The sequence below is a fragment of the Pezoporus occidentalis genome, unplaced genomic scaffold, assembly GCF_034315485.1.
Source record: "Pezoporus occidentalis ecotype Australia unplaced genomic scaffold, CSIRO_AGI_Poc_V1 ctg167, whole genome shotgun sequence".
Taxonomy (NCBI): Eukaryota; Metazoa; Chordata; class Aves; order Psittaciformes; family Psittacidae; genus Pezoporus; species Pezoporus occidentalis.
Genome location: NW_026913499.1, coordinates 1,467,446 through 1,495,177, shown reverse-complemented (window position 1 = coordinate 1,495,177; position 27,732 = coordinate 1,467,446). Strand labels below are relative to the sequence as shown.

Here is a 27,732-nt window from a genome sequence, read left to right as displayed (position 1 = left end):
TTGACGCAGGATCCATGACCTGAAGTCTTCTCTACTTCCCTGCATAAACCATACCTAAAAAAAACCATTTTAAGTATCACAGCTACACTGAGGAATTACAAACCAACAACCCGAAACAGCAGAGGAGGCAACTGCAGGTGTTGGAGGTCTTTATTGAGATTATAGCACAGATACACTTCTATAGTTACCTTTCCACTTTTATACGATAGTTAAAAATGCTTGCTACAGTGCACATATAACTTAGTAACCAAGAGAACCCAAAACTTAACTGCAGGTCAAATAAATAAATAACCTAAGGTTGAAGTTTATATTTTTAAAAGTAAAAGGAACTGTACAATATGAAAATATAACAAAACATAAACATTAGAATCTAAAGTTTTGTAGAAATAAAACCACCATTTCCCATACATAAACAGTGCAAGAAATAAAATTCAGATAAGCTTCTGAACTGGGAATTTAAACAAGTCTTAAATTATCATGCAGACATAGCATTTTAAGCCATGCTGGTTTCTATTATAGCATTAATGGTATCCCTTTTACTTGAAAAACTGATAGCCATTAAGCTCACTGTGACAACTGCTGCCAATTCACTCTTTTCTACAGTACATTATACACAGAGGTATTCTGTTGCATTCAAAAAGTAAAATATATGTTTCTAAAGAAACAAATAGGAAAACCCCCAAATTGATATTTTACTTTTCCCAACACATTAGCTTGCTCAGAACAATGTCATGTAGTAAAAACAGCAACATTTCCCCCAGTCTAGACGAAAAGAAAGTAAACCCCCACACTATGTACCAGACCGTCATCAAGATGCAGTTACTGCCTAGTCACTGTTGAAGTTCAGAATTCATCACTAAAAACGTTGAAGTTGTGGAGATGTTATAAAGTTTGAATCTTGAGGAGTGCTGAATACAATAAATCTGAAAAAACAGTGGTAGCAATTCATGTTTTACGTGTGTGTGTGTGTGTGTAACTAGTTACATACAGACTTAAGTGTTGTCCAACGCCAGTTTCTATATAAAACTCTCATCGAGGCAAAGACCAAGGAATGCAATTAATACCAAACTGTAAACACATCATTCAGGTTAGAGTGCACATCGACAACGGAAGAGTTCTCCTCATAGACTTTGGCAACAAGACTACAATAGGTCACAGCAGCATGAGTTCACATGGAAGACTGAAAGCACTGCAAAAGAATATACAAAAAACACCAAGACCTCCTAGAAACCAGAGAAATCTGTGACAAGCACCCCTCCTCTCGGTAAGACACTCTCCTGCTCAACTGCTGCTCTCCCAATGCCTAATTATTATTACTTGGTTTTTACAGTTCTGTAGTCTCAGGTCTCTGTGCTTTAGCTGCATAGGTTGCCTTTGCACTCTAGCCATTGTAGGTCCAAAGGGTTACAGTTCTGTCTGCAGAGGATGACAAGAAAGAGAGATCTTGCGTATGCCACCTGCACTGAATAACTTTGTCCTTGTGCTCTCCTACCACCATCAGAGGAAGCTGCTTCGTGAGGTCTCCTGTAGCAGAGGAACATCAATCATTAGTCATGTCATGAATTTATATCCCAGCTCTCTGTTGATGTGCCCCTCCCTTTTTGTTTTCTTTCTCCCCTCCCATTTGTTTACTAAACTGTAATATATATTTCATCTTATAAAGCATACTTTGACCCCTTTCTCTCTCTCTCACTCACACACAGAGCATAATACAAGGCCCCAGTGTTCCAGTTTTTAGGCATTACTGGACACTATATATTTAAAATACAGGAATTCACAATTTTCATACCATGTGATTAAAATCTAATGGTCCAAACCCATCAAGTTGCTAAGATGTACCCAACATCCCCTCTCTTCTCAGCTCTTCCCCCAAAAATAAGCATTATCATTCCGTTTTTCTTTTATAAAAGGTCCATTTTATGACTGCTGCCTGAAAGCAATGGCCACTTCATCAGCAAACAGTGGCAATTAGTTCTTCTCCAATATTCAAACCCCCTCCCCAAAGCAAGATTTAGCTCATAGCCCACATTCTTAGAAACACAACTTTCCAAATACCAACAGACACAATCGCATTTATATACATTTCAAACCCTTCAAAGCTCTACTCTCCTGTCCTGTTTTTACCAAAAACCTGGTATTTGAACCCAGTTCTCCTACAGCTTCAATATTAAAAATACCAAATCAGAAACTGCCCTTATGCTCTTTGCAGTACATTACCTTGCAAGTCTGTCACCTTTATTTTCATATCATACGATCCTGTGAGCAGGTAGTGTGCCCCCGGGGAGAAGCGAACAGACCGGACATCGCTGGTGTGCGGGTGGTAGCTCTGCACCATCCGTCCTCCACGAATATCATACAGCATGCAGCTGGAGTCCTCCTGCCCCGTAGCCAGGAGACGGCCACTGGGATCAACTGCTACTGAGGCTACAGCGCTTCCTATAGGAGAAAACACACATGTACAGTTGTGCAGATAGCCCTTTTCTAGTAACAATGCATTGTGAATAATTGTGTAATACTTTGTGTAGGAATACCAAATGCTGGCCTTAACCTTAAGGTGACCCTACCTATCTACTGCTATCTTAAAGTAAGACAATTTATTATGTTCTAGCACTTAAAACTCTGAAGCCATAGGTCACACCAGAAGGTAGCAAAGCCACCATTAAGTAACTGTTTTGTCAGAGGAAATATGAAATAATGTAGAAATAATGCAAGGAACTCCACATCCTCCCTCCCCCTTCCCCCAGGCCCCTGATTCCAAAAACCAAAACTGAACCCAAGTAGTTCTTAACAATCCTTTTGCAGGTTTCTAGAGAGTATGAGTAACCAGAGTAAAACTGCAGAAATGGCTGCTTCTTCTCACCCTTGCCTTTGATTCCAAAACAGTTCTGTTTTTTTTTTTTTAATGTTAATGTACTTGGAAGTGGCTGTTTTGAGTCAAGACAAAGGAAATGTGACTTAAAAGAAACAGTCACCAAACAACACAGAGTTAAAGATCTCCTCACAACTGTCTCTTAAAGCCAAACCCCCATTATGCGATGCAAAAAGCCTTCCATTCACTCTATACTACTTAGACATCTTGAAATGTATTTTTATGCAAGAATGGTCAGAAGCAGGATAGCAAAGCCTTACCTGTTCCATGAAATGTTGTTCCCACAACACGAACACAGCTTGGCACTCTCAGATCCCAGAATCTTACAGTCTTGTCTTGGGATCCAGATGCAATCATCCAGCCGCTCCACGTATAAAGTGCTAAAATATGACCTGTGAACAAGAACTTGTTTATTTCATCAAGTATCAGTAATCAAACAATGAAATATTACAGTTCTGATTCTATTTTTGCATTCAGAGATTTAACAGTGCTGTGGGAAACCTGCCTGCTGCACGACCTAAAATGCCAACAGTATAGGCAATACCCAGCTCTGCATCTTCTCTGGAATGAAGCATGTGCTCCCTCCATTAAATTAACAGCCAACATATCCAAAAACAAACACTCCCCACCTCCCCTCTAAATACTTTAAGAGCTATCTGGAGAGGGAAAAATATAGTCTTGCTAGAAAGAAAAAAAAAAAGACATAAACCCCACCAACAACAAACCAACCAACAACTTCATTATAATGTAATACAGACTTTCAAAGTGCTCAAGAGAAGTGACAACATACATACCAGTGTGGCCACTTAGAGCATGTAGGCCCTGTCCTCGCTGACAGTCTGTTGTGTAAATATTACAGTCTCCTGCTCCAGCACTTATTAAAATAGCACCACCGCTTTCTGGGCCTTCCATAAAAGCAAGGTCTCTGATTGTCCCATCATGCATGCTGAACTCCAAATCTGGTCCTAAACTCATTTAAAAAGCAAGGAACAAAATGTTTATCACTGTTGGTGCTGCAATCTTTAAAGTAGCTACAAAGGTAATGCAAACTGTTTTAGGCAGGGGTGGGTATACTACCAAGTAAAAATATTGTTGCGTACTTTCCATACAATACTAGAGTTTTATACACTTTCCATAGTTACTAGAGTTCAAATAAAATGTTTCAGGATCTTATTTCCAAGTGTTGCTTGAGCTTCCTACAGTTCTTAAAGCTCAAGCAAAATGTACATAGGCTGTCTCCACAGCCAATTCCAGCCATGGTTTACATTTATTTCTTTCTCTAAGCAGCGGTAAACTAAAAGGGCTTTCTCTACCATGAGGGAAGGAGCATTGAGAACCCTGAACCACATGGGACAAGACAGCTTCAATTCACAACATTAAAGATAAGAGCCATATTCAGCATATTCATTAGGAGGGTTGGGCAAAGAAAATAGTATTTGCTGGGAGAGAAGTCTTCAACTTTCAAGATGGGGGAAAAGATGACAGAACCAGGCAAGAAAAAGGGGAATTGGAAATAAATTTCTACTAACAATCAAGAACTAGAGTTGGGCAAGAACACCCGCTGGTTTTACCGTGTCTAGGGGGACAGAAGGTACCAGAAGACAGCACCACACCAGGGAGACTCGCAAAACAAACCCAAAATGCCAGAACTGAAACTGACCAAATCCAAAATATAATCCTCAACCACCTAGCGGCTCTTTGCTGGACAGACTACAGTCATGGTGGAAGAGACTATGGTGATGGTGAAGAGGAAAACAGACTAAGCTAAAAACCTATGAACTACATAATCAATGTCTTTTGAAAAGCTTTGTCAAACACTGTACAAATGATTAAAAATTGTTTTTTTTTACATTAGACACACACAGTACCTGTTGCATTACAGGTTTCTGCATTAAAAGGCAGTACTTTCACATATTTATCATTAGAACCAGTAGCTAGCAGCTGTCCACAGGGACTCCAGGCTACACAGTAGATTGATCCTTTATGATGCTTGTTCCTTTTGAAGCGAACTACAGGTTGTTTAGGAGTGTTGTAAGCACTAGGAAAAAAATAAAATAGTAAAAAAAAATATATAGAATTTCCTGTTATTTTTTGAGGAAAAGAAAGTATTCTAAAATAAAAATACCATTTTTGGATAACATGAAATACATTCTATGGTTCGCATTGAAACATACATGTGATCTAAGACAAAACAAAAGAACCTTCTCCATTCCATTTTCTCAGTTTTTCCTAATGTTCCCACTGTATTTGTGATTGGACATGCAAAAGAACTTACACAGTTCCTTCATCTATAAAAGGTTAATACAGATAAAATACAGTAATTATTAGCTACATAAAAATGAAACCTTATCCCCCAAGATCTAAATTGCCAGCATTTTTCTTTACACCCTTCATGCTTTAGTCTTGATCCCACGGCCATCTTTGAACGTGTTTGAGTTCCATTAAGTAACAGTAGGCGAAGAAAGCTCGTAAGACACACACCACCTATAGTGGTAGCCCATGCAGCTCCTATGGCTAAAGGCTGTGTCTGGGACTAAACCATTAGGATACAGCCTGGAAAATCCAAATTCTTGAAAGCAGAAATCAGAAGCCTGTGTAACCTCTATGTGTGTACAGATAGGTGTTTCTCTTGCCATTTCCCACCCACCAGACATGATGATCCCTAACTGGGGATTGTGTTTGGTATGACAGCATAATTATGGCTGGGCTCCATATACTCGTGTTTGGGGCTGTTGTTGTGCCTAGCAGTACTGTAACTATCAAAACTGAGGCCTGCTGTTTTATCCAAAAAGCTGTTGTCTATGCCATCCTTTCTGACAGGATGAGTGAGACTAGTCAAGCACTTAGAGTGGTTGAAGGATCAAAAAAATACTTCTGTGTTAACCCTACCTGGGAGGACAGAGAATAATGTTACCCTAAGTCAAATACTGTCTCTTCTTTGACCACTAAATAACAGAAAACCATACAACAAAGTAACGCACTCATACATGTCCATCATTATGAGCTGTGCACTGAATATTACTTGCTGTACAACATAACTCTCAAAGCTTCACCCATCTATTAGAAAATCTAATAGAGCAGTCTGTGCAAGGAACACACATCACAATTATATGTTAATGCAGGAATCTTCACAGCATCTAAATATAATCTACATTCTTATTTCTGAAGCCAGATCAGCTTTACACATAGCTATAATGAAAGGAACAGTCCCACTAATACACATTTCCTCTATTTCAACTGATTAACTTCCTATAATGTTATTTCTCTGTTCCTATAGCAGAACGTAGTCAAGTGATTAAGATGAAATACTGCTGTATCTAACTTGATACATTCACTCCAGTAACATCAACAAAGTCAACAAATTCAACTGCTATTGAAAAATTCAGAAACCTACTGTAAATACTTGAACAGAAGAGGCAGAGACAAAACAGAAGACAATCATCTAAGCCTGTTTGAAAACTTTTGAGAAACATGGCTTTAGTAAAGAATACAAAAATAAATTTACATGGAAGTTAATTTTATTTGTTGCCAAAGAGAAAATCCATGATAGATTTTCTACACTGGGACTACCATTCAGCACACACTGCAGAGCTTTCTAAATGGCCTAATGCCTTCTATGTCACACAGAATCTGGATTCACTACATGTAAGAGGTAGAGGCAGCAGCTGAGAATCACTGCCTTTGTCAGGACATGGGAGCACCTACCTAGCACAGAGACCACATACTGCCAACCAGCTGCATAGAAGCACTGTGATTATTTAAGCAAAAACTGCCAAACTGTTGTGTATATCTATCAGTGTTTAATCTCAAACCTATGGAAAAAAGCACACTACTCTTGTACCTTTAAAGAAAAAAAAAAACAAAACAAACAAGGAAACCCCACCAAAACCAAGTGGTTCTGAACCATACAGCAGTTTGACAGACAATTAAAAAAAAGCTTTAAGAAATCCCAACAAAACTTTGCTGTACAACTAAGCAACTATTTACCAGAGAGGGTACACAATTATAGCTTTTTGAAAACCATGAAACATCCTGAAGGCATGTCTAGACTCTGGTTGTTCCAAAGATTAGAGTATCTTTAAGATAATGTAATCTGTCTGTTGACTTGTAAATCCCATGATGAAATGTTTTTGGCAGACTCTAAGCTTAAGAGAAAAAAAAAACAAACCACTAAGAAGTACAAGTTCAGAACTGAGGAAATCTCAGTATTTCTTTCATATCCAGATGCAGTATGTCACTTGTCACATTAGGTCATGCACTGTAACTTGGTGACTAAGGCTGCAGAATCAATCTAACCTTCCCCAATGGTTACAATAACAAGCTGTGTGAGAGTAGACCACGGTAAATACAGAAGCATCCATTCTACTGGGAGAGTTTTGCACTGCTTACCATCCAAGAGGAGGTTTTCTGGGCTTGAAGCCCAGCAAGTCAGCTTGCACCCACTATTGGAGAAGTCAACATGGATTTTTTATCAGGCAATGGCAAAAAATAATTTGCAGTTAAACTTGAAAAGCCACCTTACTATAGTATTTAAGGAGAAAAAGAAAAAAACAACATCAGATTACTGTTTGAACCTTTTGGAAGCCTAAACATGAGTCATAAACTTGGAAGCTGTCCCTGGTATGTCACTGTGCATGCTTGTAACTCCTCCTAAAATTGTGAGATTTTAGATGCCTGCATTTCTTCCCCACTCCAAGATCACCTAACTGGAACACAGACAAAACTGAGACAGAAATATTTATTTACAAGTGGAAAAAAAAAATCCCTTCCTCTCCCCAGTAATAAATGAATGAAAATAAACCAGAAAAACACAGGCACACAGTAAACCACAAAAGAAGCTTTTCCTGTCAAGGAACCTAAGTATCAGGACAACAATGTTTATAGTAACAATGAGCCAACAGACATGCTCTGGCAAATTTAGCCATGGAAGCTGAGGAAGATACTGCTTTCTCTACTGTTAAGTCTCTCCTCCTGCCAGAAACTGTATCTCCCAAAGCCCAACTTGTGCTGGCTTGAGAACTGACATGCTTTCTCCCGCTTTTACAGCTGGAGTATCAAAACCAGAAGGCATGACAGTGAAATCATAAAGGCCTATCTGCTGAGACAAAAATAACACTTTTATAAGGAGAGGTGTAGTACTGTGCTGGCATCTTGCCTGTAATTGGAGACCAAAACTGTAACCTACAAATACACACGTCCTTAAGCGCATCTTTTTGTTTGGCAGCTCGTGTTTCTAACGAGAGCACTGCGTTATTACAAAATCAAAATAAAGGTGTGAAATGTACAGGTATCAGCAGCTACAGGAGAAACAGGTGCTATGATACAGAAAAACAAATGATTCCACAAGATTTCTTACCTTGGGTCAATTACTTCTGGATAGGCACAAACTCTCAAAGTTTTCGAGTTGGAGCCAACAGCATATAAACTCCCACTGGGATGAAAGGCTACAGCTCTGACAGCTTGTGTGTCTTCTAGAGTATTAATGCAAATGAACTGCTTTTTTGATTTGTCATCCTGTGTAAAAGGACAACAGTCAAATTAGGTTCTCCATCATAAAATTGGACATTTAAAAGTGGATGCAACTGTTTTGTAGATTAATATAAGTCTATTGTACCAAAATAGCACCACCAGCCTCAACGCAATTGTCTACTCCAGGTCAAGGAATAGCACACCAAAAATCAGCTCACTAACATTAGATTAACATTTATCATTGTCTTCCAGGCTTCCAACAGCTTTTGTTCTTCTAAACAGCCCATCTCAGACACATGATATTAAAGTTTACTTCTGCGTAAACATGTTTGATTTGCAAGGGGAACAAAGCTCCATTTTTACTGAAAACAGTCCAAGTCACAAACACAGTTCATAAAACAAATGTAATACTAAACGTAAGAATCCGTTTTTCATCGTGTAGATACCAGAAAGCCATCTTTATCACATCATCCTCCTGACAACTTCATCACCACCTTTATCAATTTATTTCTTTTATTTATCTGATGCAGAAATTTTGGAATGTATTCACTGCAAAGTTACTTCTCTAACGTTGGACCACACTGACTGCAGTCCAGTACTCAAAGTTTTAACCTGGAAAACATAAAACAATGGACATAAAAGACATCCATTGGAATCTCTGTTGTACAAGAAGTTGAGAGCTGGGACTGTTTAGCCTTGAGACCAGAAGGGCTTATCATGGGAATTGTGTGTGTAAATCTCATCAGTTTATGTAAGTACCTGACAGGAGGAGTGAAGAAGAAAGGAGCAAAACTATTCTCATTGGTACTCAGTAAAAAGACAAGAGGCAATGGACACAAACTGAAATACAGGAAATTTCATTTAAACTTTGTCATTGTAGAACCACTATGAGGGTGGTCAGATACAGGTTCTCCACAGAGATTATGGAGTCTCCATCTTTGGAGATACTCAGAACTTTGGGCGCAGCCCCAAGCAACATGCTCTCACTGAGCCTTCTTTGGGCAGTAGGTTTGGACCCAAAATCTAGATGTCCCTTCTCAACGGTTCTGTGATTCTGAAGGTTATGCATCAACCAAAATTCATTCTAAATACCTATTAATGATGAGGGGATGTCACATGGTCAGGTTTAAATACTGAATCTTGTGAAAACACAAGTTGTGAAGAAAACTCACCTCATCTCCTCTTGTCCTTGTTAAATTCCCTGAAGAGTCTTCCAAATGGGGCTGAGTGGCAGCATGTTCTGATACGCTGTTTTAATTTGGAGAGTTTAAATTCACAAGAAGACAGGGAAAAAAAACCTAACCCCAAACTAAGAGCAGAGACAGATTTGTTTTTAAGTAATTTTTGGACTGAATTACAGTTTCAGTCATTCTCACAAGTAATTTATGTGGACACAGGTTATTAATGTTTGATTCTTTATCATTAAACTATTATATTTACAAGGGGCTGCTCTTTTAGCAGCAGCTCTGGGCATTGAACAGTGAATGCAAGTTAAAGATATTTGTTTTCACCCTATGACATACATATATACATATACATACACACAGGGAAAAAATGGTTGCTGCTTTCAGGTCAGCACTAGTTAACAGAAAGTCATTCCCACTCTGCCCTGCCTCTCTCTCCACCTAGCTTTTACTTCATAAAAAAAGCTTCTAGAAACTTAGTAGAACACAAAATGACAAGAACTATAAGATGGAATAAAAGTGAGAAATAAAAAATGAGCATAAAATGTAAACCATAACAAAGAAACCACTATTTTTTATTGTCCTGGGTTTACCAGTAGCAGTCATTTTTTCTCCTTCTTAGTAGCTGATGCAGCACTGTGTTTTTGACTTTTGGCCTGGGAACAGAGCTGGTAACACTGATGTTTTAGTTTGACCAAGGACTTTGTGAGCCTCATGCTCTGCCAGGGAGAAGGGGAAGCCAGGAGGAAGTAGAGACAGGACACCTGACCCAAACTGACCAAAGAGGTATTCCATACCACAGCATGTCATGCCCAGGATGTAACTGGGAGTTACCCGGAAGGGCACTCTCTGCTCGGTTGGGCTCGTTTCGGCGAGTGGTGTTATATTCTCTTCACAGTATCACACAGTATGCTAGAGATTGGAAGGGACCTCAAAAGATCATCTAGTCCAATCCCCCTGCCGGAGCAGGAACACCCTTGTTATTTCCCTTATCATTATTATTATTGGTGGTAGCAGTAGTGATTTGTGTTATACCTTAGTTACTGGACTGTTCTTATTTCAACCCACGGGAGTCACATTCTTTCGATTCTCCTCCCCATCTCTCTGGGAGCAGGGAGGTTGGGGGGGGGGGGAAGGGAAGAAAGGCGGAGGGAGTAGAAACTGCATGGCTCACTTGCCAACAGGGCTTAAACCACGACACTTATGTGTACTGTTAAAACCAAAACAATTTATAAACCCTATAAAAATATTGCAAACACTGATCATGAGCTAATATCCCTAATCAATGACAAATTCATTTGATAACTAAAACTAAACCCTGACAGCTACTCCCACAGTGTTAACAGATGGGTATTTCTAGTCCTGAACAGCCTCATATAACTTACGTCTGACTCCCCTGAACAGGTGACTCTTCAGGAAAGGGTATCTGGTTAGCTGCTCCACACTTCCGAGGAGTGCTTGTACTAACATTTTGGCTACCAGTTGTCCTGGGACTACCATCTGAAGGTGGCGTTGTGAAGTTACTTGCTGGATGGGTAGATGCATTCCCTTTGCTCCCATTACATTGCTGGCTAAGTGTTTGTACATCATTTCCAAGATTGTCCATACCTATATTTAATTCTCCTAGTTTCTGGATAGACCTAAGAATTAATGACAGGAAAAATAAAGTTCACCAAAACAGGTTATTATGAGAACTTGAGGAGGGACAGGAGTAGATGGAGGGACAATCAACAAAAAGCTCCAACCTGTTAAGAAATTGTTCAGTAAGGTTCTGTTGCTGGTCAGCTCCATCTTCTTGATTTACACCTCCTTCCAACAACATTTGCTGGTATAGCTGTCGTTGCTGCTCCTTCTGTTCTAAATGCTGCTGGTAACGTAGTCTTTGTCTGTAGTATTCCTGAAATTGCTCTGTCGAATCACGAAGCTAAAAAGAAATGAGAATTACTGATGAAAACTCGATACTTAATTGCAGAATTTAACCTAAATACTCACTTTCTGGTTCATTATTTCAGCATAGGCATCAAAAGGCCCAGCAAATTCTCCTCTGAGCAGCAATGTTGTCATTCTTACTAAAAAGGTAAATCACTGCCAGCCTGCGCTATATTTACTGTTGAATTCGTTCTGCCATAATTCAGGAGGAGACTTCTCTTTCCTACAAGACTTAAGTACTAAAGATCAAAACAAACAAGAGACTGGAAACTGATAATAAAAACGAGAAAACAGTGTAAACTACATTCCAAATTCCGTTTTCACTACAAATTTAGTATTTTCTGCCACAGAAACCTCCCTGCCATCAGCAAGCAGAACTGATTTATCTCTCCCAATAGCCAGCCTTGAAGTAGTCTATCCAAGCGTTACAACTTACTTTTGAAATTGGTGCCTTGTTCTAATTCCTCACTTTCTGAACCAGACACAAACACCTGAGCTGTCTTTCTCACAGCCTCTTTCCTCTCATGTACTATCTTTAGCTTCCCACATCACCACCGCCCCAGGACTCAGGGCCTTCTGCATTCCCCAATCCTCACTTCTTTTTTTTGCCACTAGTTCCAAACACCACCATCATAAAACAGTTGATAACGAGGTAAGAAATGAACAGAAACACCCTACAAAAGAACAAAAGCCCTTTAGTCCAACGCTAAACTATCAACACTGAAGTACAATACATTTTATAAAAAACCCAGTCAAACTGCAGATTTACCAACCAGTAGGAAAAAAGTAGTAAAAGGAAAAACATTGGTGGGTTGGGTTTTTTTGTTTTTCCATTTTCAAAAGTGACATCTTTGTCATCTAATGATTCTAAGTGGCATAAAGACACCCTGGTAACTTTGCATTAGTTCAACCAATTCATGCAGAAGATCCTTCTTTGTAACTACAAGCCTTCTCATTTCTTGTAAATAAAATCTCTTGCATGATGATTCTGTCTTTTCTGACACATTGATTTTGGTTTATGTTGGATTTTCTGGCCCTGTTGCATTTGAAAACATTTACAGTTTTCTGTTTCCCAAGATGAACACTTGCAATTGACTAACTCAGAAGTTACCTCCAGAAATCTAGAAAGCATTAATTCTCTGTATTTTGAATATGTAAAATATTCCCCAGTCACTGAGTTATAATCCTTCTGAACAACAGGTATATTCTTTTCTATACTTCTTTCCATGACCAATATGTGTTTGTTGCAATTAGATTCAACCCTTTGATGCTCTGGATTGTGTGTCATTATTACCGAAACTAGCACCTAAATCTAAGGTATGTTGCCTAGATGTTCTCTTTAAAATCTGGCTTCTAACTCAATCCCTTCAAGAACAGTGCAAAAATAAAGCTGTTCAAGAAATTTAAGTTAATTTCTTACTTTCACAGTATACCTATATACCACTACAATGTGGAAAACAGAACAAGGTAAAATTGGATGGGTATTATCTTCTTTTCTACTTCTGTGGAATAGTCTGGCCAACATCTTCACCTACAGCACAGCATCTCCTGTCTTCATTGTCCTACAAATTCTGCATCTGGATTTTTGCCTTTTGAAGCCTGATCTATTACACCTCTAGCTAAGCAATCTCCACCTTCCACTTATTCCCAATGCGCATACACAATACTCCTGCAGCAGAGAAGTTGCTCAGCAGAGTCCTTGAGTGGCGTGAAGTCCTCAAGTTTGGAGGACTTGTCTAATCCTCCAGTAGACCCCATTGCCTCACTCAAGTATCCAGAGTCTACAAGAATACAGCCCTGTGAAGACTAAACTGGTTTTCATTACCATATAGATGTCATAAACTAAGGCAAAGTCTTATTAAGAAAATCAAACTGGAGTCTGGAAAGACCGATTGCATACTCGATGTTTTTCATCATTCCTGAATCAAGAAACAGATATTTAAAGCTGTGGAAAAAGACAGGTAACTTTATCCTATTGAACTGTTCTTTCACTGTCACCATATCGCTGTTAAGGAGAAAAAACAAAAAACAAAAAAGGATAGTCAAGGCACAAGCCTTCAAACATGAACCCAAAAAAAAGGTTATGATATTGGATTCTGAGTAGCAAAGACAAAATTGGATAATTCCCTACAAAATGTAACTTCTGTGTCCCAGACAGAAAATTATGCAAGATGACCTTTGGAATTTGGTATTAACACCAAAAATGACAGGCTACACATCAAACTCCTCACTAAAACACTAAGAAGATTCTCAAGCACTGTTGAATGTAACACTGCAAGCTTGCATTAGACTCAAATGACAGCAGATATTTCTACATAAAATAGTAGATTCTTATAGCTTTCCTACTATAGTAAAAACAGGATTCAAAGCAATCCATTGTCACGCATGAAATTCTTAATACAAAGGCAAATTCTTATGAAGTAATCAGAACCCAGCTCCAAGCGCCTTATTATTTTTAAGCTAACAATCACTACCTCATTTTTCTCTTGTTTGGCTGATCCCTGACTCTGTGCTCCATTAAGTGGTTCATTTTCTGGAACTGAACTCTGGCACGAAGTTTCACTGCCGATGGGATGCTGTTGTTCCACAGGAGTATCGCTTATTACAGCAACATGGAAAAGAAGAGAAGCTTAGTTGAGAAAATATAAGAGTAGAAAATCCCCTAGTAAGTACAGAAATATAACATTCTAGAGTAAAACCTGATTAACACAAGTGTGCAAACTACTTATGTCACAACACAGAAGATTCATATGTAAGTGCAAGAGGCACTTTTTCCCTAAGAAATGGCTTGCACCAAATTAAATAAACCCCTAACAAACAAAAAGCACAGCCAGCCAATGTGCTTTGTTCCCACATTTTCCAAAAAGCTGTACCACCATGGGGTAAACAAATTCCTTCGTTTCTACCCTTTCAGTTGATTTATATACCCTGTAACGAACAACTTATTCAAGATCCTCTATTGTCAAACAATTACATGCATGGAACACAGGCTATGTGACTAATGTCTTCTACAAGGTAATAGTTTAATTACCACTACCAATCTAAATTTAAGGTCCACCTAAACTGAACTCCACCTAAATTTAAGCTCACTCTAAACTGACCTTCATTGAACATTCCTGGAAGTGCTACGAAGGAAAATGTTTATGCAAGTTTTGCTATTCGCTCATTATACAAGTATTTCTGCATGGAACAACCAGTAAGTGTGCAGAACACATTACAAGTCTTGTATTCCCATCTTAATGTTTGTCAACTTAAAGCCCTCTTCACTGACTTGGAGCAAAGCTCTTTATGAATTTATTTTAAACTTTCTGGGTATCTCTGTATAAACAACAGTAACTTAGCTGACTAAAAGACAAGTAATTACTTGCTGAATACGACTTATAAGAGAAATACCATGTGCATGAGCATGATGAAGCAAGGCCTAGATTTATGTATCACTCAGCTTCTGAGCATCTACCCTTGCAAATATTGCCATTTAAGTTGGACACTTAATCTGAAATTGGATTTTCTGCTGAAAAATGTAATGCATTTTTTAAAACTATGAACCCCTTAAGCTAATTCTAATCTTCAGGAGATGTGTTAATAAAAAAACGTGTTAAGAACAATAAATGTCACTTAACATTGCATGAAAACGCTTACACAAAGAAGAGCTGTGGCAAGTTACCACTTTATTTTGCTCACAAGATAACTCTGAGCAGAATTATTCTAATACTGACACGGGAAACATACATTAGTGTAAAAATTTCCATTATCATTGGTGAACTGACATAAGCACACTGTTGTTGGTTTTTTTCATCGAGTTTAATTACAGCTGCTGTCAACCTTAACACAAGATTATTACTGTAAAGCAAAACTACTAGACAATTTCACCAACTGGAGCCAGAATTAAGCACCACAACTCTAAGAGCATCCTCTGCTGGCCAGTGCACCCAAGTGCAGAGCTAGGTACCCCTAATTGCCCCAGAGCTAAAAAATCTGCCAGCTGCTTTCTAGAGAAGTATGGATATAACATTTAGAAATGGACTAACAGCTGATCTAGACAAAGGCCAAGCAAAACCATGATGGTAAGTTCTTAATTTACAAGTACCATTTCTTTTATTTACCTGGACTTTGCTCTCAGAGCGTTAAAAGCACAAAGTTTTGATACAGACTTCAGTTCTTAAGGAGAGATGTCAGTTTTACTGTCTACATTGCATTTATAATGATATTAATAGCATTCAACACTATCATAACACAACTATTTCCAAGACAAATATAAAACCATTATATATTCAGCTGCCTTATTCAGACTTGTTTTGGAAAATAAGTAAATATTTAAGCTGAACTACTACTGTAACAATTTAAGTGATGGAGAAATGCTGCCAAAATGGCATATAGTCATTTCCACTGACTTCAGTGGGACTATTTCCATATGTAAATTTCTGAAGTATACTTAATCATTTAGACTGTCAGGACCAAAATTTAGAGGCACTTGAAGTCATAATGAGATAGAGAAAGAAGACAAAAGTCACAGCTATTCCATTGTTTCCCTTTAGTTATCTGGGATGAAAGAATTGAGTAATACTGAACACAAATCTTAGCTAGGCTTTATTACATAATTCAAGCTGATCTGTGCTCTGCGCTAGGATTTCAACTTTAATAAAGTCCAGATTGAACCCATAAGGCTCAAGATAAAATATAGAAACCTACTTTGATCATAAGAGCATAAGGAAGAAAACTCCTCATATTCATAGTTTTGATTACAACAGATTTTTAACAATCAAATCATGTTTCAATGTTACAATCATGTTCAAAGTTACAGTGAAGGCAATAACCCACTAATACAAAATGCAACATAAGCCAAAGTGAAACTATAGCTTCAATTGTGCTTACCGCTCAGGTGACTCCTCAAAAATGCTGTGACATTCTGTATTCTCAAGCATGAGACTTCGGCTGAGGTTCTGTACTCCTGGGTAGTGGAAATTAGCAAAGGAGTGCGACATTGGAGAAGTTTTGGTCCCAAGGTCTGTGACTCGCTTATCATGACTTGTTAATCCACATGACAGCCCATCTAAGGCAGGGTTTAAGGAGCGGGTCATGTAAGCATCTGCTGACTGAGGCCGTCTCATTGGGGATGATGGGTATGGAGAAAGTTTGCTGATAAGAGGTGTCAGAAGATCAGCATAGGCAGCTTTTGTAGGCTTGAGGAGTTTATCAACATGAATATTAAGCATCTTCTGTTCAAAAGCGCAAGAAAAAACAGTTGCTGGCAGATTCTGAAGCCATGATAATAAGCTAAGGTCCAAGTCATCACACCCATTACCACACAAGAGATCAATGCCCAACAACACTTCACTTTCTGTGATTTCTTCTCCTGTTGCTTTACTCTGACAGAATTCCACACAACATTCATAAAGCAATCCCTTCATTACAAGCTGAAATAAACGATTGTTACTTGCTTTGAAACCAGCCTCGCTCAGTTTCCTATCAGCAGGAATAAACTCTGCCACCATGATGCAGGCTTCTTCAAAGCAGTGAACCCGTGCTGTGCTGGGATTCCAGTCCTTGAATTCTGCGTGGTTGGTCAAGCGAGGCAGGGTCAGTAGCAAGCAGAGTTTACTGTAGTCTTCCTTAGAGGGACAATATTCTTCCAACGCATGTAGGCACTGTACAGCCTCTCGCATTGTAAATTCCAGCTACAGAAACATTAACAGAGTAGTTTGTAGTACATGTTACAATAAAACAGTTGCAGAAGAAGCTGTAGCAGAAATTCTCCACTATCATTCCTTTATTACTGTTTATATTTTAATTAAAACAGCATACTGAGTCTGGAATTGCTGATGCAAATGTTACAACACAGACAAATTTCAGAGTGCTTTAACTTCCCACCCAGCCCCATTTTCTTCATGTCACTCCAGGTTTGACAGGCTTGAAATGGTAAACCTGTACTTACACACATTCAATTATTCTATAGTACAAAAAGTTACTTCCAGTCTCAAAGCCAACTGACTTATTTTCCCATTCCTCCTTTTTTTATTTATTTTATAGAAAGCTATTGGAATGAGTGATAAATGGCTTCAAGACTTGTCTATTTTCCAGTGATTAGCAACTCTGAGTTGGCTTTTATATTGAGATTTTCTATTCTTCAATCAAAAAAATGTTAAAAAAGTTCTCAGACGATAAGACCTGCAAAATGAACAGAAGGCTTTCAAGTACAAAGCTTGCTGACAGCTAAAAGCCAAGACCATGTTAAGTACACGGAACTTGGCAATTTTAGTTACAAAGATTTAAAAAAATAATAAAACTCCCACTTAACCATGTTACTTAGCATCTGCTTGACACAGCAGCCTTTCATCCACAACATGCCAACAGATGTGGTAACACTCAAAACAAAAAATAAAGGACATAAATCTGAACTCCCCTCCCCTCTGCTGCTATCTAGTAACAGGACGCAGATTAAGCGGTTAGAATACACATTCCCTTTACAACTACAAAGCTAGACTTACTTTCAGCTTTCTCTACTCCATCAGGAGAAAACCCTGCAGTACAATATATGTATAATGGGACAGAATTACAAACAACTGAGTTTGTAAAATGAAATCAATTGTCTTAAGACTACTGGAATTTTTATTTTCTATTTAATAACTTTTCTGCCAGAAATTTGCTATTAATCTATTACCAACATATATGAAAAACTAATTTCGCAATCTGCACATCTTCTTTGCCAACTTGGGTTGACATCTCTTTCCACATTGAAAGACTAAGTTCATAACTCCTGCTGATTGCACATCTAATTGAATCAGCCCTTTGTGAACCCATCTGTTCCCTCCAAATAAACAGCTGTGTCTTTTCTCTCTAAAAGCAATGGAAATTAAGTTTAAGATGAATTCTAATTGAAATTTTTCACCACTTGTAACAATACATTTCTGTGATTCTGATGTTTGCTTCAGAATACTTTTGAAAAAAGAACGCTGTACTTCAGCATAATGGCCTAAAGGACATGTGAGGATCAGGACCACAAACAAACACAGTGTATGCTGCTAAGTTTGAAGTAACTCTTGTATATACAATTGTATTTGAGAGCTGGGAACCACATTCATTTCCAAAGGATATGATTTTTTTTCCTCATTGTTCATAAAACCATTTGCTAACAGCTAAAATGTATGTATTCAGAGCTAGGAGCTTCTGCTGTGCCTTTAACCAGAATCTCCCAAGAGGTTTCCTTACAACAAAAATCCTAAACAAGAGACAATTCTTACATGCTGAGGCTCATCTTCTGCTGACATCGCATTGTTTACACATAAGGCTTCCAAAAACTTCTGCTTCATTATGATGTAACGAAATCTGCAGGTGAGAAATGAGATATATATGTCTCAATAAAGTAGCTGAACATTCTTTTAGAGACAAGCAAGGTATTTTACAGCATATTTTTGAGTTAGGCACAGAAATTGCAGTGACAATGAATTCTGATCTCAAATTCTAACAAACTGGTAACCACAAAATTCTATCTTAATAGAAAATGCCTTCTTCAATAATTGCTTTCAGAAATATTAAAATATTAGAAGGCTAATACGAAAAAAGTATAGTAATCATACTGATTTCTTCCAAAGAAATATGGCAGACAGTAAACTATAAAATGACACCACAACATGCACCACACTCCTGAAGTGTATGGAAAATGAAAACTTGCTACAGATTGTATGCACATGCTTTCTACAGTTTACGTTTAAAAGCACAAGCGCACGCTGTAGGAACTGTAGAGATTAGAAAAACTCCATAAACTAAGGTGAAAGTTTTATAGCTACTGGTTTAATCCACAATACTTGGAAATTCATGTATATTCCACAGCTCAAAAAATTCTACTCTGACACATATTCTATTTTACCTTTTCTTGTCGAATTTTTCCATACATTCAAGAGGCTGAATAAATTGAAGAACCTCATCCCACTGACCATCAAGAATCAACTGCCTGTTAAAAGAAAGAGTCACTCCTTCAATTTTACTGGGCAAGGACACCCACCAGTTATTTAAACTGTTATTTAATACAGCAGTTATTTAAATATACAACAGGTGATCAACCTGCTCTGAAAAGTTAATGCTTTGCACAGATGCCAAGATGACTGTCTGATGCGACTATTAAGAACAACAAAATCCATACCGTCTCTCAGTATTTTGTATTAATTACTGCATACTGGAAGAACAAATACTAGTTACTCTTAAAGGCACATCAAAAATGACAAAATGCTCCAGAAATGACAAAATCAATCTTACAAGGAAGAGTATGAGTAAATAACACTGCTTCAATGAATACATCCTGAAGAATGAAAGCAGACTTGAAAATGAGTGATTTTTAATTGCATAAATACTGCTGGGCCTATTTTATAAAGGGATGGGTTGGGGTGAGGAACACACAGCTCTCAGACTAACAGAAGAGGAACAACTTGGCAGGAACTATGCCAGCACAAAAACTCCACCTCCAAGACCAGCAGGGCTAGACTGTACAGGTGGATTAGTTCAATTTCTTCATACCCCCCACATCACACAGTTCTCTATAAAAGGCCCTGATCTACAAGGAAGGGGCGATTTTATTATAAGATGTATACTCTAACTAAGGCAGAATCAAACAAGCAAATAGGATTAATAACTTCAACTGAAATCTTCTTTAATTTCATTCCAATATGTGTAATTTTAATCAAAAGTGAAGCCAGGTGAGAAATTCTGCTCAGTGATTAAATTAATTTTTAATGTCTTAAGAACAGCTGAGTAAATTATTTTCTCATGCTTCCACAAAGTTCTTTGGCATGAAATATAGAACAGCAGTGCTAAAGAAAACCTAGTGTGCATCTACAGCAACTCCTTTTAATAATTTTAAGGGCAATAACCTAAATGGTAAATTGCACCAACTTTCATGCCTTGCTGATAACAGAGACCTCCTTCATATTGTTAAATTTAAAATAAATCTCCGTAATACTTTGAAATGCAGGTAATATTTTGGGGGAAAATCTCTGTAAGCCACTGCACTCATTCTAGATCTTAGCACTAGAATATTCTGAAAATATTTTATTTTAGTAGTTAATAACCTACACATTCAGTTCCATGTGACATGGTAAGCAGATAGTATCAGATCACTGACCAACAGATCTTGCTCTCCCATCTTATTCCTGCTCATGAGCTTTCTCTCACTTTGCACTGAAACTTTTTTAGACCCGATCCCACTTTAATTCATTATTGTGCCAGAAAATAACCAAGTTACAATAAACGAACAAGCAAACAAACAAACAAATCTATGTCAACCCATGTTGATGACACCTAGTCTATTACTTCAAGTGGCTCTAAGAAACATGTCATTAACTTCAAAGCTGAAATATGATGCAGGGCTGGGCCAAAGAACTGGGATCAGGAAGAAGCAGACTAAGATGAGGGAGTAACACCTCCTGTTTAGTGGCATGGGGCTGCCCACAGAATCACAGTCCCACTCTACATTTTCATATACATGGTATTGAAGCACTAGAGAAAGAAGTCTTACCTTAGAAAAAGCATGTCATCTGAAAACAAGCCATTAATGACCCCGCTTTCTTTCTCAAGTGCCAGCATGCTGATATGAAGTTTCCTTGAGTTCAGAAAATCTAGTATCAGTTTTATTATTTCAGCTTCTTTAACATTCACTGTTTCTTCAGCCGTCATGATGGCAGCCTAAATTGGAAGAGAGAATTTTAGCTATGTTCAGTACCTTGTTTTATGCTTGGCTAAGAAATGTTGGCTAATAAAACCATTTGGTTGGTTTTTACAGGACAGAGTACCACAGCATTACAAAAATTCAACAGACAAGATTGGGAAATTTATTTTAAGAGTTTAATTATGAAGCCACAATTAAAATCTAACAATGTATCTGCATGTATTTTTACTTGTCCTACACATAACATGCCACCAGATAAACAAATCTACCAGAAATCAATCCTCCTGCAGCATGAAAACATTATTATTACCAAGTATGCAATATGTAAAATTTTCCTTTCTGAAATGCAAACAGCAAAGTTCAAAGAGCATAAAAGTCAGCCAGTTACTTTGTCATTATCTAGAGAACTTACACATAAACTTTAATACAGAAAAGACAGCACACTAAAAATGCAGTCTCCCCCTTCCCATTTTTTGAAGTAGTGTATGACAATTAAGGCAGAGGTTTTCTTCCTTCATAAGAAGGAAGAATGAAAGGAAGGAAGAACCTAGCTCTGTCTAAACACTTCATGAAGAATCTGAAGCTGCAAATCCAAGGTGGCTTAAGCCAGCTTGAGCACTGACTGCCAGAGTCCCCTTCACTCACCCAACTCCAGCTGCATGTTCTGACCCTTCCTCAGCACTCCTCACCTGGGTTGTTGGCTCAGCCTTCCCACCAGCTCATATGCTGAAGTGGCTCAATGGTCTAATGAGCTCTCCAGCCAGCAGAAAGGAAAATCAGGAAGACGCAGCTGGGAGAGTGACAGGACAAGGCACTGGCTATTGGCAGTCAGCTTGTTAAAGCTCCCATGGATACAACATCCAAGCTCCTTTGCAATACAATTCCTCCAAGGATATGAGAGTTTTAGCATGTGGGTCTCTTAGGAAACCTGAAATGAATTTTATTTCTGGCTAAGCCTTCAGTCTGACTTAAAGTAGAAGCTGTTCAGCTTTTCATATCTTTTTAACCTTCATTTTTTAACCTTAAAAACCTTTACACCTAAAAACCTTTACAGCTGTAGCTCCTAAGTAGATCTGCTGAAAACTACCTGGGGATGTGTAGAAAAACCCTGTAATACAGCCAAGTCACACAGCATTGCCTCATCAGAGTGCTTCAGAAAAAGCTAGCAGCTACAAGAGTGCAATTTCATGTAAGGAGGAGTTCAGTTTAAGCCCATGTTACTGCAGAAAGGGGCAGTCCCTCTTCTCACCTCTGCACTCAGCCATACATCCCACTTCATGGCACCCCACACAGAACTGCGTGGCTGGCCAGATCACCTCTCTGATCCAGGCACAAGTTATCACTCTGTGGACACCAGGGAACTAACACTGACGGAACTGACAGAGCTTTGTTTTCTGGCAGCAGCCACATCTTAACCTAAAACTGATTATGAGAACGCACCAAAGAACAGAAAAGAAGCCACAATCAGTGATGAACCATCAATAACCCAAGGAAAAAGGAGAGATCATAACAGTGATCAGAAAAATTAATGGAGATAAACTTAAAGAGGAAGATGCCCACAGCAGTAATTACCCCAGCTGATCTCCTTTTTAATTCCAAAGGGGAAATGGAAACACTACTTAATTCCTTCACATAATCATTTACTTATGCAGAAATTTGGCAACTGCAACACCCAAAGACAAATAAGTGTGGATAATGCAGCTCCCAAGACAAAAATGAAGAAATGGTGCAGACTCCAGACACCTCAGCCTTGGCAAACTGCAGTCCATAAACTAGTTATCCATCTCATATTAGCAAACATGCACAGAAAGTGGTAAACAGAAATCAAAGAACACATATAAGAAGTTTGAATAAGTAAGCCACTCATAAATTATTAACAACAAATTATTTATTTACTGGAGAAGAGCAGAAGAGAAATACTGTAGTGAAGCTTCTCACTGATCATCATAAACCAGTGCTCATGAACTTCAAGTGATACAAAAAAGTAGGTATTAATAACAGGGGTTTGTATTAATCATCTATATCCCCAAGTTCTCCCATCTTCCTCAAGTTGTATGCCTCTTTTTTTCAAGTAAGGCTTTGCCAGAACATTTGACCAGGAAAGCATTTGATTATAGCAGCATAGTTTATTCTGGGACAAGGGAGACCTAATTGTGCCAGATGGAATGGCATTACTTCTCTTGTAAAATAGCTGGGCTCAGTTCTCATTTCAGGCACTGAACACTCCCATCACCAAGCACTGTGATGGGTCTCATGCAGGACACCCTAGAGACCACGAACCCACTCTCAGCTAGTAAAGTCAGAAATTAAAATCTGGCTTGCAGAAAGCTTTGCTGCAGGAAAGAAATCAGACACATAAATCCAAAGCCAGAATTTGTAGAAATATACCTTTTCCTTACGTTTTAGCACTGTTTCAACTTCCCCTTTCAGCAACTGGATATGGATTTTTTGTTTCAGAGAAAAATTTAATCCTACTTTACACAATGAAGGAAAGGGAAAAAAAAAAAAAAAAATCAACACAAATTTAACCAATGGTTTATAATTAACATCTTAATTCCCCAAATCCCCCTAATGCACTTGCATTTTTTCTCCTTTTTTTTTTTTATTTCTGCACGGGTGGGTTTTATATAAATCAACCAAATTCATTTCCTTGCCAAAGTAAAACTACTAGAAAAATTCAGACTAAGACTCCCTTTGAAGAAAGTAACTCCAAGCCCAGCTTTGTTTTCAACTGGATCTACTGGACTTAAGACTAAATAGGAAGTCACTCTACAGAGTTTCAGTATTTTCTTAACAGTAATTATTTATATAATCTATTGATTTAAAAAGAGAGCATAACACTCAGTACTTTGCTTCAGAGTACAACTATATTAAGCAAAAACTAGCACCTGCAAAAAGTTGCCCTCTCCACTGTAGTTTTAAAATAACAGGTTTGTCCTGAACATAAAGCCTTTGCCAAGTCTAACACTTTATTTATACTGCTGTCCTGGGTTCAGCTGTAACAGCTATTTTTCCCCTTCCTAGTAGCTGGTGCAGTGCTGTGTTTTGGCTTTAGTCTGAGAACAATGCTGATAACTCACTGGAGTTTTAGTTGTTGCTCAGTAGCACTTACCCTGCTCAAGGACTTTCCAGTCTCTCACCCTTTGCTAGTGAGGAGGGGGACAAGAAGCCAGGAGGTAGCAGAGACAGGACACCTGACCCAAACTAGCCAAGGGTTATTCCACACAATAGCATGTCATGCCCAGTATATAAACTGGGGGATGTCACCCAGAAGGCCCAGATCACTGCTTGGGTATTGGTCAGTGAGTGGTGAGCAACTATACTGTGCATTACCTGTGCTTATTGTTGTTTATTTCCATTTCCTTTTTAGTTTTTCTCTCCCCTTATTTCCCTTATCATGAGTAGTAATAGTTTTATATTATACTTGCATTATTGGACTGTTCTTATCTCTATGGGGTTTAAATTCTTTCAATTCTGCCCCCATCCTGCCCAGAGAGGGGAGAGAAAATGGGGGGTGAACAAGAGGCTGCATGGTTCTGAGTTACTGGCTGGGCTTAAACCATGACAATTACCCATACAAATTAGGAAAAAGGATGATGGGCCACCCTCCATATTTGATATGGGACTAGTCACAGCACTTCTGCAGGCCTGTCAAGAAAGATGTAATATCCAAACATAGCTTGGATACTGAACTTCAGCAGAGTTAAAGTACAGTGTTAAGCTCATACATTAACAGTATTATAAATATATTCAATGTGCATGTGCTATCAGAGCAACACAAATAGCTAGAGAAGAACAATAAATCTGCTGGAGATTTTCATGTAGTCAATGGGTTTCTGGCTGATGAGCTCAGACTTCTCTTATGAGCATTGTGCTGTCAAAGTAATAAGCAGCACTGTAATACTATCATAAAATTATAAAAATACACAGGCTTACACGTCACCCCTACCAGTTTTTCTGACATTCAGCAATATGCATATATGTGTATAAATAAAAATAATAATTAAAAAGTAAAGAACAGCAGGGAAACTCAATTATAGAGCTCAAGCTGTATCTTGGTTCATCCCACTACAGTGCTTTCTGCCAGCCCATATGGCACATAACGTCACAATCTGATCAGCTCAAGCACTAATACTCAAGAATGACTGGAGCACAGCATTAGCTTGTGGTATAAATGAAAGTGAATAAGTATTATAGCATAACATATCCAGTGCCTTCTATTAACCAGGTTTTGGCTACAATTCTTATCTTACCCAGTCTTTCCAGAACTGTACTTTTCCACACCTGTCCTTTTTTTTTCTCCCATCACTCCCCCTTATCCTCTTCTACTAGTTCTGTATTTAAATTGCTTTCCTCCTAATAAATCTGCATCAATAAAAAAAGACACACTTCTCACCACAAACCCTGGCACAAGTTTTCTCTACATCTTCAGCAGACAACATGTCCTTTAAACAAGCTGTTTGTAACACAGGCTGCCTACTCCTAAATTTTCCAGAGAGAGGTTTCACCCTTGTTCTGTTCTTACTCATGCTCTCAGAACACGCCAACAGCAAGCACCCTCTCATGGTGCTGTAAGCACAGCAAACAGTATTTAAAAAAAGAATAGTTATGCACAGAAATACACTAATTCCGAAAAATCTTTATGAATTTTAAGTGTCAAAAAATAGTGGCTAACCAGTCTCTCTTTAGATTACATCTCTTAAAAGAAATTTAAAATGTATAGGCATTAATATACTAGAAGGCTGAAGTAACATTTAATGTTCTGGAAATACAAGTAAATAGGGAATTCTAAAATAAATGTTATTCCTACATTATTTATTTTTTGAAATACATCACTCACATAATACACATTCACAGAACAGGGCAAGGAATATAAAACCTCTAATTACTCAGAAATACAAGAATAAAATATCAGAGTTCAAATCTGGAGTGTCACACTGACAGCAGTGATACATTTAAAGGGAGAAGCAATGCCTAATTAGAAGTCTTGGTTCACTGACTTCAATGACAGCTGCAGTGCATATCCATAACCTCAGCATCTCTGTGAGCTATGTCACAGAAAAACCAAACGTGAAGAAGAAATACATATTAAAAAAGCTAGCTGCTTTGCTTCAAGTTATTTTACCTTTTAATCCATTCCACAGTCACTTACATATGGATCTTGGGCCAGGCGAAAAACCACTCTTGAGTTCTGGCTACACAGACCCCGTGAGGGACTCAGGCCCAGCGAGTTCTTAGTGGCATTTTCTCATGTGCCCTCAATCACCTTCCAGCTATTCCACACCAAAAGATTTTGAAAAAAACCCAAACAAGCCTACAAGCCATTTATTTTCTGTTACAACTGTTTTCCAAACAGTTAGTACAACTCACTGACACCCACTTCACTCCAAAAGAAAGCACAATTCATTATTTCAAATGAACTACATTAAGCACATTAAGGCCTTAATAGAAAACCTTCAAAGTTTGCACAGCTGAACTCTGTAACTGAAACCTTTTTCTGCTCTACCATACAGCAACCAAGTGCCCTCTTATCAGCCTTTTCTTCCTCACACAGGTTTTTCACTAGCTTGCCCTCTAGTAACCCTTTTTTTTTTTTTTTTTTACCCTGCTTAGATCAGCTGTTGCTTTAGATCCACCACAGCAACCCTTATCTCACTATGCTTTGGAAGTGACTGGCAGAGCTCTTTGCCTTCATCAATCCCGGTTACAATATGCACGTTCTTTATCCATACCTTTCTGCACCATGAATGCGAAAAAGGTGACATTAAATTATACAATACTTCCATGTTAAAGTATAATTCAGTAAAATGAAAAATCCAAACAAGTTACAGACTAGCAATGAATATATTTCGGCTTAAAAAAAAAACACCAAACCCCACACTTGCTCCAGTCTTTTTTCCTCTTCACGGGCAATTCCAGAGGAAATCCAGCTCTTATAAAGAAAAGGCTCGGAGCAGCCGCACTAATTACACAGCGCCGAGCCCGAATTAGCATGTGGGCAATGTCAGCTCAGCACCGACAGGGCCGCAGCAGAGCCGACGCTCCTCTGAAGCGGCCCCGCTGCCAGGGCACACCCCGCGCCCGCCCCGGGGCAGGGGCGCCGGTAAGCACCGAGCCGGCCACCGCGGCCCACCGGCCCGGCCCACCCGCGGGTGCCACAACAAAGGGACGGCGGCTGTCGGGCGTCGCCGGCAAGCCGCGGCGATGCTCCCCTCGGCCGCGGGCCCATTAGCATGGCCACCCCCGTACGACGGAGACGGGGCGCGGCCCCTCGACAAGGCAGCCCCACGGTCTCCGGGGCGCCGGGCAGCTCCCACCTCACACCACTGCGGACGCAGACCCGGACTCACCGCCCCGTACACTCACGCGGCCCCGGCTCCTCGTCCTCCGTCCCGCCCCCCGACACTCACCTGAGGAACCCAGCGGGCCGTTCGCGCAGCACCAACGGGGCGTGAGAGGAAAGATGGCGGCAAGCCTCACTGCAGGGCGGGGCGGGCCCGGCCCGGTGTCAGGGCCTCACTCCGGTTCCGTTCCTGCTCTGCGGCTCCCACCCGCCCTCACCGCGGACTGCCGGCGGCGCGGCGCCGCAAGACCCTCCCCGCGCCGCACCCGGGCGGGGTGGCCCT

General features: G+C 39.1%; 1 protein-coding gene across 3 annotated transcripts; it reads right to left on the bottom strand.

The window, feature by feature from the left end:
- Positions 1–132: 132 nt before the first annotated feature.
- On the bottom strand, positions 133–27,640 carry WDR47 (WD repeat domain 47). Of its 3 annotated transcripts, none has more exons than XM_062613460.1 (15): positions 27,517–27,640; positions 20,957–21,123; positions 19,316–19,399; positions 18,690–18,774; positions 16,324–17,126; positions 13,923–14,049; positions 11,268–11,446; positions 10,908–11,162; positions 9,511–9,586; positions 8,226–8,383; positions 4,738–4,907; positions 3,664–3,834; positions 3,130–3,261; positions 2,218–2,436; positions 133–1,524 (listed from the first exon to the last, which is right to left on the bottom strand). In XM_062613460.1, the coding sequence occupies exons 2-15, from the start codon at positions 21,112–21,114 to the stop codon at positions 1,382–1,384; spliced, it is 2,760 nt and encodes a 919-aa protein (XP_062469444.1). In that variant the 5' UTR covers positions 21,115–21,123; positions 27,517–27,640; the 3' UTR covers positions 133–1,381. The 3 variants fall into 3 exon arrangements, with proteins under 3 accessions (XP_062469444.1, XP_062469448.1, XP_062469445.1); XM_062613464.1 differs by having other exon boundaries at positions 13,926–14,049; XM_062613461.1 differs by lacking the exon at positions 27,517–27,640 and adding an exon at positions 21,752–21,905.
- Positions 27,641–27,732: the final 92 nt, after the last annotated feature.